The sequence below is a fragment of the Lissotriton helveticus genome, chromosome 6 (assembly GCF_964261635.1).
Source record: "Lissotriton helveticus chromosome 6, aLisHel1.1, whole genome shotgun sequence".
NCBI lineage: Eukaryota > Metazoa > Chordata > Amphibia > Caudata > Salamandridae > Lissotriton > Lissotriton helveticus.
In genome coordinates this window covers 767,465,653-767,479,901 of record NC_136067.1, presented here as the reverse complement: position 1 = coordinate 767,479,901, position 14,249 = coordinate 767,465,653, and the positions used below count along the sequence as shown (strand labels likewise).

Sequence of the window (14,249 nt, the reverse complement as noted above, 5' to 3'; positions counted from 1 at the left end):
TAACACATGATGAGGATTTTATTGGTGTTTCAGAAGCTCCTAAATGCCATAGAGTATTTTAATGTGCTCAGTCAATGTTGTAAAAATGCTTTTCTCAAGCCAAATGTAATAACTGCTACGTGTTTGCAGGGAAATTATGCAACAAGAGTGAAAAATGAACTGGTAAAAATAAAACTCCAACCAGGTAATCAAGAAACATTTTACCTGATGATTCATCCGGTGCCCATGGAAGACTGCGAGGTGGCTTGTCAGAGGTTGGCCCTGAGGTAGTTATCATTCTTACACTAGGACTAGATGACCTACTGCTATTTCGGCTTTCCTGCATAAACAATGAAAAAAAGTATCAACTATGAATAGATTATATGCTTCTGTCTACCTTTCTTTACTTCTACATTCTATTTTCATTCAAATTATATACAGTACATACACATAGCAAACTATGTAAATAATATCAGTATATTGTTTAGGTAGGCATATTTAATATAAAAATAATTTTATGTTTAATGTATTAAACTGTTTTAAAATATCACAAAACAAAACCTAAGGGTATCTTTGAACAATACATAAAAAGTTGCTATCTAGCATCACAGAAAAAAAGCTTGAAACTCTGAATCGTTTAAAAAAACAGATACAGCTCAAACAACAAAACAAACAAAAACAACCCAATCCCTGAAATACAATCTAAAAAGATTATATAGTCATTTCTGAGCTTAATAGATCTTCACGCCGACAAAATGCTAAGGGAAGCTTTTACCACGTAAACACCGTCAAAGCACTCGTGGAAACACTTCCATCTATTCCTGTTGGCTTATTTTTCCAGTATTTGGAGTACAAGTCTCATACTCCAGCACTGAGCTCCAACGTCCTCCATATTTGTAGATTTCCAGCAGCATAATTCCTCTTTGATCTTAGTTTTTTAGATTTTCCACCAGGTGGACAATCCACAAGTGTGGCAGAAGTGTACCTTTGCACATAAATATTTTCTACCAGCTTCTACCAATTTCTAGAAACACTAAAGCTGAACCGAACATCATCAATTCTTGCAATAATTGGCATAAACTTTCATGAAAATGGAAGTTACAAATTAGCAACTTTTAGGAACTTTGACCAAACTGTCCAGCTTTAATTGTAAATAAAGGCAAAAACTGGAAGAACAAACTGTGCTGTCAGACAAAATGGGAGAGTTCAGTGTTGTGTGTCAACCCATGGACCATATTATACAGGGTATCGGGTGCCCAACCGGTGTGGAAGCCTTTTTCTTGCTTACTTCGGGCACTTAGATATAACAGAAGCAGCACACACTATAATACTTCACATCTCAAGAGGATATTCCCTGATTTGTATTCTGGAGTAACCTAAAGCACATTAGGGAATATATTGTCTTGCATCCACACAATATTACAGACACTGGGCAAAGAAGCAAGACACCGTCAGCTGGTGCACTGACTGCATAACAAAGAGTTGGCACACAGAGCCAGTGGGAACCTGCCACAAGCACCCCATTCAGTGCGAAACTTTCACATGCCCCCTTGCACCTCTGAGGGCACCCCTAAGAGTTAGGACACAAATGTCTAGTTTCTAGCAGCAAATCTCCCAGCGTTTCAAGATTTGATCTTTGTATTCGATAGCCGCACCTGAAGTACTCACAGAATGAAGGATGCCATCGGACCAATAAATCACAGAAATCCAGTTGTGTCTAAGCATGGCTTAAAAAGGAGAGGAACAATTTATTTTAAGCAGTGACCCGCTTCTAGAGGGCTAATAGCCACCCCCATTATGTTGTCCATTACCACTATTATGAACTGTACATTGCCGGTTGGTATAATAGATGATTGTTGGAATTCTTGGGAAAAACATTTTGTCTAGCAAGTAGGTGGAAATCTGTGGTGTGGCCAACACCTCTTTCTAGGAGGCTCATTTCACAGGACAGATAGAAGGGTAGATTATACCTACTTGAACTGTATCCTTAACTTCACTTTGCTCAAACAGCAGCACTTTGCTAAAAACTCATGCCAGTAAAAGGCGACCAGCAAAGAAAGTACATTCACCTCATATTTAACTGAAGAAAGAAGGGGATATAGGAGGACACACTAAAGAATACAAAAAGTGATGGATGAAATGGCTGAATTAATCTCAGCCACTGGTAATTACGCAGGTCGTACCCCAATCCATAGCAATTTTGCACACCATGGCACCTTAGTTTGGACCCGGCTATATGCAAATCAGTCTTGATCCTGTTCCAGCCTGAACTGCCAAGCCAGGTCCTACCTGACCTAGAACATAAGCAACCCAGAGCCGAGTTTGCACTGGTTATGGACCCATCAGCTGGTATAGCTAGGTTGGGGACATAGGAGGAACATTGTAAAAAGATCCAAAAATATCCTAGAGTATTTGGGTAAAGTCCTTAGTTACTTATTTGTTGAAAGTAAGAGAAGTAGGTTCTGATGCACAGCGCTCAATTGAAAAAAAGGTAACTGTCAAGTGCATTTACCATGCTCTCTGCCTGCATGCACCATACACTGAGACAGTATTCCCATTTGACAGGCCAACACGTTTGAGTTTGGCACAATACGCAAATTGAGATCATGGTGTCCTGTATAATATATTACAGACCAAACCAGGAAGGACAACACAGAATTGACTAAGCACGTTGGAACGTGAACTGATCTAAGTTGAACAGGATAAATCAGAGGGTGAATACATTGACGGAGTTTACAGGTGTATCAAAAGAAGCACGTCTGACCCAAAGCAAGCAGAGTGTGTCAGCTTGATATAAACTGAAAATACCCAATTAAGAGGTGCTGGATAGGAACATGCGGTGTCACCAGGAGAGGGTTCTAATCCTACAGCATAATGAAGAATAAAAGCAGTTGTTTAGATGAGCATGGTGTGCAAGGTTAACAAACAAAAAGCATTCAAGTGGACATAACAGCTCCATCTGCTTAGGTGAAGTCTGTGTATCTGTGATGGTCAGCTCCCTCAGCCCAAGTAGAGTCTGTGTATTTATAATTGCCAGCACTACGAAGTCTACTTTGCATCGATAAAGCATCACCTGGACTACCAAAACACCAGCTACCTATTCCATGGTCTGATCAAGCAAAAAACATACAGGTAAAATTGATACGCCCAGGATTTAGCATCATAAACCATCAGTTTCTTTTGCTCCTGACAAACAAGTTACTTACCTTTAGTAACACTCTTTCTGGTTGACATGCTATTTAATTGCAGATTCCTCAACTTGTGAATATCCCCATGTGTACCAGAATGGATTTAGAAAACTCTAAAAGCATTCCTCTTGTTGTCCGATAAGTGGCATTGTGCGACTCAGTTCTGATCTGGAGGGACGAGTGAAGCCACATAGTAGTGCCACCCATGCGTCCTGTCCCAACGTAATGTTTTTTTCATAAACTTGTCCGTGCCCTGAGATGCAGAGAGTATCAGTAAATAGGAACAGACAGTGTGCAAACCCTAAAATCAGGACTATTTAAGATGGAAAGAGACTGTTCCACATAACAGGGAGGAAGGAAGGTGGTGAGATAATACAGTTAGAGAGTATCCACCAGAAAGATGGATACTTCTACGGGTAGATTCCTCACCTTGTGAACAAATACCAAAACAGTACCTCCCTATGTGGTGGGTCTGTGGAATGGCTTGGAACAAAAAGTCCTTCCCATTGCAGCAGACCTGTCAAAGCAGTAGTGCTTCGTGAACGTGTGCACTGATGCCCACTTAGCTGCTAGATAGATATCCAAGACAGGCACTCCATGTGCCAAATCAGTGGTAGCAGCCTTTGCCTTGGTGAAATAAGCCGAGACCTTCTGGCGGCTGCTCCTTAGCGGATGCATACGAGATCTTAATACAGAGGACTTCACTATCCATCGTCACATGATCAGATTCTGCATTGTCTCTCCTTCTTTGCATCAGAGAATCCCCAAACAGCTGATCATCTGCTTGATGTTCCCTGATAAGACCGATGTAAAAGCTCAGAGCTCTTTTAAGGTCTAAGTGATGTAGCCTCTTTTTCCCTTTTAAGGGAGATGGAGCAAAGTAGGTCAGAAGTGTGATGTCTTGTCCGATGGGAACAGGCAGGCATGTTTAACACCAATTTTTCGAAAAAAAGGTATTAGATGAAGGCTAGATAGAACTGGCCAGAAGCTCACTCACTTGATGTGCAGATTTTATTGCAACCATAAAGACAATTTTTATGGTGAGGAGGGGAAATAGTTAATTGTGCACTGGTTCGAAAGAGGCACATATGAGAGATGTGAGCCATATTCAAGCCCCACTTTGGCATCACAAAGGTCTTAAGTAGAAAAACATGCACCAACCTTTAAGGAAACACATCACAACTGATTAATTAAACAAGGACAGCTAGTCCGTTAAATGTTAAAAGGCCAAAAGGACAGACATATACGTTTACCAGTGCCAACAGCAAGTCCTTACTGGGCCAAACGAAAAATAAAACAATACATCTGACCGTTTGGCCTGCAATGGGTCTGTCAGGCGGGTACTGCATTAAGCTGCAAACTAATTTTAGTGTCTGGCATAAGCACATTTTGTTGAAGGGTGTCTGGCTCCTAGACTGCCATCAACGACTTCAGGAGGACGGTCAAATTAGTTTAACAATCGCTGCTCAGTCTCCACACATGGTGGTGACGGTTGCACTGGCCTGGTACAAGACTATGCCCTTCTGCTGTGACTGAAGGTCCTCCCAAAGAGACGGCCTGATTCGAGGACAGATGCTCCTGCCCAGAAGTCCTGATATCCACATTCTCCTGGGCAGTCTGGAGCTACTAAGGATGACTTGGGCCCGGTTGTTCCTGATCTTTTTCAGAACTCGGGCAGGAGAGGGACAGGCGGAAAGGTATAGAGAAGTACCATTCCCCAGTCCATCTACAAAGGAGAGACTTTTGGGGAAACTCTGGCATGCAAGTGTGTGGACATTGAACGTTCTCAGGCGTGGCGAAAAGAGACAGAGTTCACCCTATTGTTGGCAGATGCCCTACGCCACCTCTGGCTATAACTATTCTTTGTGATCTGCCAGGAGTCGACGGTTGAGTTTGCCCACTAAGGAATTTAAAGAACAAGTTACTTACCTTTGGTAACGATATATCTGTAAGAAACAGTAGTTAGTATTAGATTCATTACCTTAGAATATCCCCAGGCGTCAGACTGGATCTGGACATTTTTGCGTAGCAGTACCCTTGCGCGTCGGTAGGCGTCGTCTGCGGCTCCACGTCCGTCGTCGGCATCGTTGGCGCCGGGACGACGTCGCCGGAGTACTTAGACGCCACCCTCACGCGCCGACTTCAGTTTTTATACACAGCTTTTCCGCGGCAGAAACGCAGAGCCATGTTAAAAACCAACACTGGCGCCATTGAAACTAGGGCCCTGAAAGGGGATGACCTTAACCCTAGATATCGTTCGCAGAACGGGGAGGATGGGTGGGGCGGTAAGGAATCTAATACTAACTACTGTTTCTTACAGATATATCGTTACCGAAGGTAAGTACCTTGTTCATCCGAAAGAAACAGGTTAGTATTAGATTCCTTACCTTAGAATAGATACCCCAGCAATACCAACCCCGGTAGTGGGTGTGCGAACCAATAATCACACCAGAAAGTCCTGGAGGACGGAACGGCCAAAGAAGCCATCCCTGCGGACTTGGCTGTCCATGCAGTAGTGTCTTGCGAACGTGTGTAGCGAGGCCCACGTAGCTGCCTGACAGATGTCCTGCAAGGGGACTCCCCGGCCCAGGGCAGTGGAAGCCGCCGTGGCCCGAGTGGAATAGGCCCTCAGCCCAACAGGAGGTTCCTTCTTAGCAAAGGAGTAGCATGCCTTGATACACAACACGACACACCAAGAGATGGTCCGCTTGTGCACCGCCCGTCCCTTCTTAGCGCCCACGTAACCAACAAAGAGTTGGTCATCCACCCGGAACTGGCGTGTGCGATCCAGATAAAACGACAGCGCATGTTTTGGGTCCAGACGGTGGAGCCGCTCTTCCTCCTTTGAGGGATGCGGAGGCGGAAAGAAGGTGGGCAAGTTGATGGACTGCCCGATGTGGAAGGCTGTGACAACCTTGGGCAGGAAAGAGGGTCTCGTCCGCAACACCACCTTGTCCGGATGTACAGAAAGGAAAGGAGGTTTGGAGGAAAGAGCCTAGAGCTCACTCACTCTCCTGGCAGAGGTGATGGCAACCAGGAAATCAGTCTTCAGAGTAAGAAGGCGGAGAGGACAGTCATGAAGTGGCTCAAAGGGAGCGCACATCAGATAAGTAAGTACAAGGTTCAAGTCCCACTGAGGCATCACGAATGGAACAGGAGGGAACATGTGTGTGATGCCCTTCAAAAACCTATTTACAATTGGGGACTTGAACAAAGATGGCTGATCAGGTAGCCTTAAAAAGGCTGAAAGGGCAGAAAGGTAGCCCTTGATAGTGCCCAGAGCAGAGCTCTGCTGGGCAAGAGAAAGTAGGAAGAGGAGAACCTCAGAAAGAGGGGCAGAGAGAGGATCCACAGCCTTTGCTGTGCACAATGCCACAAATCTGTTCCACCTGCAGGCGTATACCGACTTTGTGGAGGGACGCCTGGCTGCCAGAATCACAGTACAAACTTCAGGAGGCAAGTCAAATTGCCTCAACTGTCGCCGCTCAATCTCCAAGCATGGAGGTGAAGACTGGACAGTTTCGGGTGGAGGACCGTCCCCTGCTGCTGCAACAGAAACTCCTCCTGAAGAGGCAGACGAATCGGGGGATCGACTGACATACTGAGTAGCTCGGGATACCAGTACCTTCGCGCCCAGTCCGGAGCCACAAGGATGACTTGGGCCCGGTCATGCTTGATCTTCTTCAGCACTCTGGGCAGAAGTGGTATAGGCGGAAAGGCGTACAACAGACCGCAACTCCTCTCGCGACGAAAAGCGTCTCCGAGCGAGTGCCGCCTTGGAAATTCCAACGCGCAGAACTGACGACATTGCGCGTTCTCTTCGGTGGCGAATAGATCTAACTAAGGCTCTCCCCACTGCAGAAAGAGGCCTTGCGCCACGTCAGAGTTCAGACGCCATTCGTGATCCATCATGCACCATCGGCTGAGTTCGTCCGCCCTGGCGTTCAGAGAACCTGCCAGGTGTTGAACCACCAGGGTAACGTCCTGATGTTCCAGCCGCTGCCAGAGGCGCAGAGCCTCCTGGCAGAGGGTCCACGACCCCACCCCGCCCTGTTTGTTGCAGTACCACATGGCGGTGGTGTTGTCCGTGAACACCTGCACTACACTCCCCCGAACAGAGGGGAGGAATGCCTTCAGTGCTGGACGAATCACCCTCAGCTCCAGAAGGTTGATATGGAGCCGGGACTCCGCCGGAGACCAGAGGCCTCTGATCTCCGCCTCTCCCATGCGGCCTCTCCAACCGAGGAGGGACGCGTCCGTCACAACTACTTGCTCCGGTTGGGGTAGGGAGAGGGATCTGCCGCTGACCCAATTGCGGTCCGCGAGCCACCACTGCAGCTTTCTCGCAGTGCCGTCTGAGATCAGGACATGGTCGGACAGGTTGCCCTGATGCTGGGCCCAGTGAAACTTCAGGTCCCACTTCAGAGCCCGCATCCGCCACCTGGCGTGATGCACCAGAAGGATGCAGGAGGCCATCAGCCCCAGAAGCCGCAGCGTCAACCAGACCGAGACCCGGGATAAAGGCTGAAAGATTGGGATCAGAGCCTGAATATCCCGAACCCGCTGTTCGGGAGGATAAACCCGACACTGCACCGACTCGAGAACCGCTCCGATGAAGAGGAGCTTCTGAGAGGAACACAGGTGTGACTTCGGCACATTGATGGAAAACCCCAGCTGGTGCAGGAGGTACGCCGTCGTCTGGAGGTGGCTGACGACTGTCTGGGGCGAGCCCGCCTTCAACAACCAGTCGTCGAGGTAGGGGAAGACTGAAACCCCTAACCTGCACAGATGAGCCGCGACCACCGCCATCACCTTCGTGAACACCCGTGTGGCGCTGGTAAGGCCAAAGGGGAGCACGGTAAACTGAAAGTGCTCGTGGCCTACCGTGAACCGCCGGTGGGCCGGCAGGACGGGGATGTGAAAATAAGCGTCCTGCAAGTCCAACGCTACCATCCAGTCTGTGGGTCCAGGGCAGCTAAGACCTGAGCTAGTGTCAGCATCTTGAACTTCTCTTTCTGGAGGAAGCCGTTGATGTCCCAAAGGTCCAAGATAGGGTGTAGGCCGCCTTTGCCCTTCTTGGGTACCAGGAATTAGTGGGAGAAACAACCACACCCTACTTCTGGCCCAGGAACGCGCTCGATGGCCCCCTTGGCCAAGAGGGCTGTAACTTCCTCTGGTAGAAGCTTCAGGTGATCCCCCGACATGCGGAGGTATTGCGGTGGCATGGCTGGAGGGGTCGTCTCGAAGGGGAGGGAGTAGCCCCTTTGGACGATTTGCAGCACCCACCTGTCCGAAGTGACAGTGCGCCAGTGGAAGTGGTGATGGCGAAACCTGCCCCCCACTGACGTCACATGGGCCTGAAAGCTCGGACTAGGAGGGCTTAGAGGCGGATGCTGCAGGGGAAGGTGTGGACTGGCCTCGCCGGTGTCCCCGACCGCCGCCACAGCGGTTTCCACGGCTGCCACCGCGCTGGATGTTAGGCTGCGGTGCGTGGCTGACAGCACGTGTGGGAGCGCCCCTTCCTTGGCCACGAAAGGAGCGAAAGGCACCCGTTTGCTGGCGCGGGGCCGAGAGGCCCAAGGACTTGGCCGTAGCCCTGGAGTCCTTAAAGCGCTCAAGCGCATGGTCTGCCTTGTCGCCAAAGAGGCGACGGCCATCAAACGGCATATGTCCATAAGGATGTTTTGGACATCAGTCGAAAAGTTGGCGGACCTCAACCAGGCGTGGCGACGAATCGCCACCGTCATTGCCATCGCTCTGCCCAGTGAGTCCGTGGTATCCAACCCACACCGGATAGAAATCCGTGCTGCAGCTCGACCCTCCGCAAGGGCTTGGGCGAGTTTAGTCTGGACCTCCGCCGGACATTGTGGCAGCACGTCCGCAACCGTGTCCCACAGAGAGTGGGAGTAGCGGCCCAAGAGGCATGCGGTGTTGGCTGACCGCAGTCCTAAACTCAGGGAGGAGAATACCTTTTTACCGTATTGCTCATACCTCTTGGATGACCGATCGGGCGGGGCCGTCGGGAACGCGATCTGGGAGTTAGAGGCCTGGATGACCAGAGGTTAAGGGGTAGGGTGGGAGGACAGGAAGCAAGGGTCACCCGGAGCCGGGCAGTGGCATCTGGCCACGTTCCTATCTACAGGCTGACCTGTAGCAGGCCTCATTAAACGGCAGCAGAGGCTCATCCGAGCTTGAATGCGGTTTAAGGACCTCAGTGAGGAGGTTAGTCCTCACGGCCACGACAGGGAGCTCAAGGGCCAAGACCTTGGCTGCCCTCATCAGCACCACACTGTAGGTAGCCCCCTCCTCCGAAGCCACGGTAAGAGGGGAGACAAAACCAGTGTCTGGCGAAGTGTCCAGACCACTGGCATCCCCAAGCTCACCTGCCCAGTCCTGCTGAGACTGACACTCCAGTGTCAGAGGGTCCTCAGACCCCTCCCAATACTCCTCGTCACCCATCTCCTGATAGTCAGGGTTGTCAAAGGATGGGGCCGGTTCATTAAAGTAGAAATCTCGAAACGACGCAGAGAGCCGCTCCGGCGCCGGAACCGAATCAAGGGAGGCATCGGGGATGGCGCCGCCCAGAGGTGACACCCTGGGGGTCGGCGCCGGTGAGGTCGTCAGGTCGACCGGCAATGACCCGGAGCCAGTGGGGCCCTGTGGCGCCAGGACCGAAGCACCAGACGGCGTCGAGGCCGAAGCCCCCGACCCGCTGGGGCCCCAGGCGGGGCCGCTGGGCCCGAAGGCGCCGCGGAACCCGACGGAGGAGAGAGCGACCTCATGGCCATGAGGAAGCGCTCGATCGGAGCCGCGTGGGCGGTGTCACTCGAACCACTGGCCGCATCGCGCGAGCGTCGGGGGTAGTCGGAAGAGCGATGATGCCTCTTCGACTTCTTGTGCTTACCTGAGGACTTCGAGCCCGAAGACCGATGACGACTCCCGGAGCTATGGTGGCTCTGACCCCGCGACCGGTCCCTCGACCTCCGTCCGGACCGGGACCTCGAGCAGCGCGGGCCGACCGCCGGAGCTCGAGCCGCTTGCGGGACCGCTCCCGCCTAGCTTTGGACGTCAGGGCAGGCCTTGTCGTCGTGGTCGAAGCCCAGACAGTGAAGGCACCGGCGATGGGGGTCGGTAACCGACATCAGTCGGTCACAGTCTTCGCAGGGTTTAAACCCGGGCATCCCTACCGGCACCATCGGAGTCGTGTATACTTCGAAAAGGATAAAAAATGATCAAAAAAGTTTAGTCAAAAATTCACTAAGGGTACCACTTTTTCCAGATCGGCGCTTGGTGGCGCGGAAAAAAGAAGAACTGACGTCAGCGCGCGAGGGCGGCGTCTAAGTACTCCGGTGACGTCATCCCGGCGCCAACGACGCAGACGACGGACGCGGAGCCGCAGACGATGCCTACCGACGCGCAATGGTACTGCTCTGCAAACATTTCTGGATCCAGTCTGACGCCTGGGGATATTCTAAGGTAAGGAATCTAATACTAACCTGTTTCTTTCAGATATATCCTGCTAGGTGGTGGACCTCAGCATTGGACCCCACCCAGCCTTGTAGTCCCACAAGGCAGTGATCTTGTCCCCTTGAGCACAGCACCAACCTCACCTTAATGGTCAGCAGGAAGGCCTTTAACGCCAACCGAATCACCCACAACTCCGGCACGTTGATGTGGAAGCAGATCTCAGGCGGAGAATAGAGTCCTTTGATTTCCACCTTTCCCAGGTGCCCTTCCTAACCCAGCAGTGACTCATCCGTCACCACAGACAACTCCGGGTGGGACTCTGTGATGGAGTCAAATGGGATTTCAGCAGGTTGACTGAGAAGCCCAATGACGTAAAACGGTGTACTGTCATCTCTAAGAGGCCCACGACTGACAGTGGCAAGCAGGGCCAGGTCTGCTTTGACAACATGGTTTAAGGTTACATTACAAAGCTCAATAACACAGATACCGGTTAATGGTGTGTTTATCTGTGCTTTTTGTTCAAAAGGGCCAGGCAACTTTAATCTGGTTCTAATTCATTTCTAGAATGACAACTTCTCGCCCAAGAATAATCAAAAGTATCATACCCTGTTTGAGCTTATTGATGACAACGATTCTTCCGGCTTAGGCAAGAGCCACCACTTTCTGGCGGGTAGATTTTAATATGAAGCTGTGAAGCAGGCCACTGCCCAATAGTTCAAACCCCTTCGTATTTCATAATACTAGAGAGGTGAGTCATGCTCAGGACCCTAGGTGAAATATTGTATGTACTTTTTCAGTGCGCCAAGATCTATGTAATACCCTAGAGTTTTTGGGGTCACTTAAATATTCTGGGCCAGATGTATGAAAGCATTTTGCGTTCACAACGATGCGAAACGGAAAATTTGTCCGTTTGTGAATGCAAAATGGCCCTTCCTTATGTATGCAAGTCTTACTGAGGTAACTATCATTCACACCGAATTTTTTATGAGGAGGACTTTGACCCCGCATACCATTACTCCGCATAGTGCACCTACCCCACATACCATTACTCCGAATTTTTTACAAAGAGTGTGCATTTACCATGCATGCCTTTACAACGAAATTCGTTGTAAAGGTAAGTATGGTACATGCACATGCCTTGTAAAAAAAAAAATGTGGACGGTCCACGTAGTTGTGAGGAAACAGAGGCTCTTCTGTTTCCTCACAATGACGTGCACCGCCCCTCAGAGACAAACGTGAAGCAGGAACCAGGAGAAGAGAGGAACCACGAGGAGAGAGAGGGAGGTAAGGGGGATTGGGCCTGGGGTGGGGGTTAATTTTTTAGGGTTTAGAGTAGTGTTTGTGTAGTGTAGGGTAATGTTTTTGTAGTGTAGGATAGTGTTTTAGGGTAGTGCTGTGGTCTTTGTGTAGGGTAGGGTAGTGTTTTGGGGTTTAGGGTAGTGTCGGTAGGTCGTGCAGGGTGAGTGTAGGGAACAGATTGGGGTCGTGCTGGGGGTAGTGTTTTAGGGTTTAGGGTAGTGTTTGTGTAGGGTAGTGTTTTAGGGTTTAGGGATGTGTTGGTTGGTCGTGCAGGGTAGTGTTTGAGTGTAGGGACAGGACTGGGGGGTCATGCTGGGGGTTGTGTTTTAGGGTAGTGTCTGTGTAGTGTAGCCTAGTGTTTTAGGGTTTAGGGTAGTGTCAGGGGGTCGCGCAGGGTAGTGCTTGAGTGTAGGGACCGGACTGGGGGTAGTGTTTTAGTGTTTAGGGTAGTGTTGTGATGTTGGTGTAGTGTAGGTAGTGTTTTAGGGTTTAGTGTAGTGTTGGTTGGTCGTGCAGGGTAGTGTTTGAGTGTAGGGACCAGACTGGGGGTCAGGGGTCATGCAGGGGGTAGTGTTTTAAGGTAGTGTTGTGGTGTGTGTGTAGTTCAGAGTAGTGGTTTAGGGTAGTGTCGGAGGGGTCGTACTGGGTAGTGTAAATGTAGGGAGAGGAATGGGTGTCGGCGAGGGTAGTGCAGGGGTACTACATTAGGGGGTAGGGTAGGGCAGGGTACTCCGACTTACCTTCAAAACTTAGACTATGAGTATACCTTTACCGCGCAAGCCTTTGCGTTGTAATGGCATGCGTGGTAAAGGTATAGTCATGGTTAAAGTTTGCGTTGTTGTGAGAAAGTGCCATCTTTCTTGCATTGGTATACCCCCACTTTTTTCTGAACTGCTGATGTGCTTTGACTGAGTGTGCCCTGGGCTCCTTCCAACCAGCTACTCAGGACCTGTGTTCCTTCCCTAAAAACTGTGTTGAAACAAAACCCATTTGGCATCTCTAGCCACCTATCAGCCCCTAGTAAATGGTACCCCAGGTACCCAGGGCATGGTGACCAGAGAAGACCCCTAAGGGCTGCAGCACTTATTGTGCCACCCTTAGGGGCCCTGTACCGTGGTACCCACACACTGCCTTTGCAGGGTGAGTGCCTAGGTACAGAACTAAACAAAGACTCGACATGGCACACATCCCTGTGTGCCATGCCCACAGACCCACTGCCCTGGCATACATAAGTCACCCCTCTAGCTGGGTGCCCTATGCCGGTAGTGCGGGCACAGGTGCATGAGCCCTGTGCCCTACAGTACCCAGGGCCATTCCTGGGCACTGTAAGTGCAGTGATGCCATTAAGAGTATCTGGTGCTGGGAGGTTGTCATTACAAACTTCACAGCACCATGATGGCTACACTGAAGACTGACAAGTTTGGTACCAAACTTCTCAGCACATTAAACCCACACTGATGCCAGTGTGAGATTTAATGTAAAATGCACCAGAGGGCATCTTAGAGATGCCCCCCTGAAAACCTAACCTACAATCCACGAGTGGCTGCAGAGGCTGCCACACAGCAGACATGTTGCTGGACCCCTGGGTAGGAGAGCTCCGCTCTCCTGGGCCTGCAACAATGCACATCCTGGGCGAGGTGCTAGGTCTTCTCCCCCAGGATGGGCAGGGGGAAGCTTCAAAGGTATACCGCCTCTGTGAGCTTCTCCGGACCATTTGCTGTACGCAGCAACCAGCCCCAACCGTCCTGACCCCCACTCTGGCGGGAAGATTGGTGGGAAAAACTACGTCAGGAAGGGGGTGTGCCAGCCTGTGCCAACCCCACCGCTCAGGTGGGGTAGGCGAGGAGAAGCACGACCCAGGCCCCGGCCATCTTGTAGATGGGGAGCCCTGCCCAATCCCAGCTAGGCTCCTGCCCCCCTCCCACAGGAGAGGAGCAGGCTAGGGGGTGTACTCACACCAGGACAGGGACCCATTGGTCCCTGTCCTTGCCCTACCTGTAACACCCCTGAATTTAGTATTTAAGGGCTCCCTGAACCTTCTTTCCTCAGATCCCGATATCAAAAAAGAAGAAAGAAGATCAAGAAGAAGAAGAAGAAGAAGAAGAAGAAGAAGAAGACCCGCCACGCAGCTGCTAACAGGACAACAACAACTGACTTGGCCCCAGCCCTACCGGCCTGTTGATCCTGGAGCCTGCTCCTGCCTAATCCCAGCGACGTCCGCGGACAGCAACCTTGGGACACCCAGAGGACCTGCCTGCCTTGACCCACTTGAAGATTGGGACTCCCATCAGCAGAGGCTCTGCTGCAACGACCCAA

The 14,249-nt window shown here is 50.4% G+C and overlaps 1 protein-coding gene across 5 annotated transcripts in view; it reads right to left on the bottom strand.

Moving 5' to 3' along the window:
- The window catches only part of MAP3K7 (mitogen-activated protein kinase kinase kinase 7), a 323,646-nt gene that overhangs the window by 47,762 nt on the left and 261,635 nt on the right, over nt 1-14,249 (bottom strand). For all 5 annotated transcript variants that reach the window (XM_078648255.1, XM_078648256.1, XM_078648254.1 and 2 more), the window contains one exon: nt 205-319. In XM_078648255.1, coding sequence (XP_078504381.1) covers nt 205-319 — 115 coding nt within the window. The remainder of the gene's footprint in view (nt 1-204; nt 320-14,249) is intronic.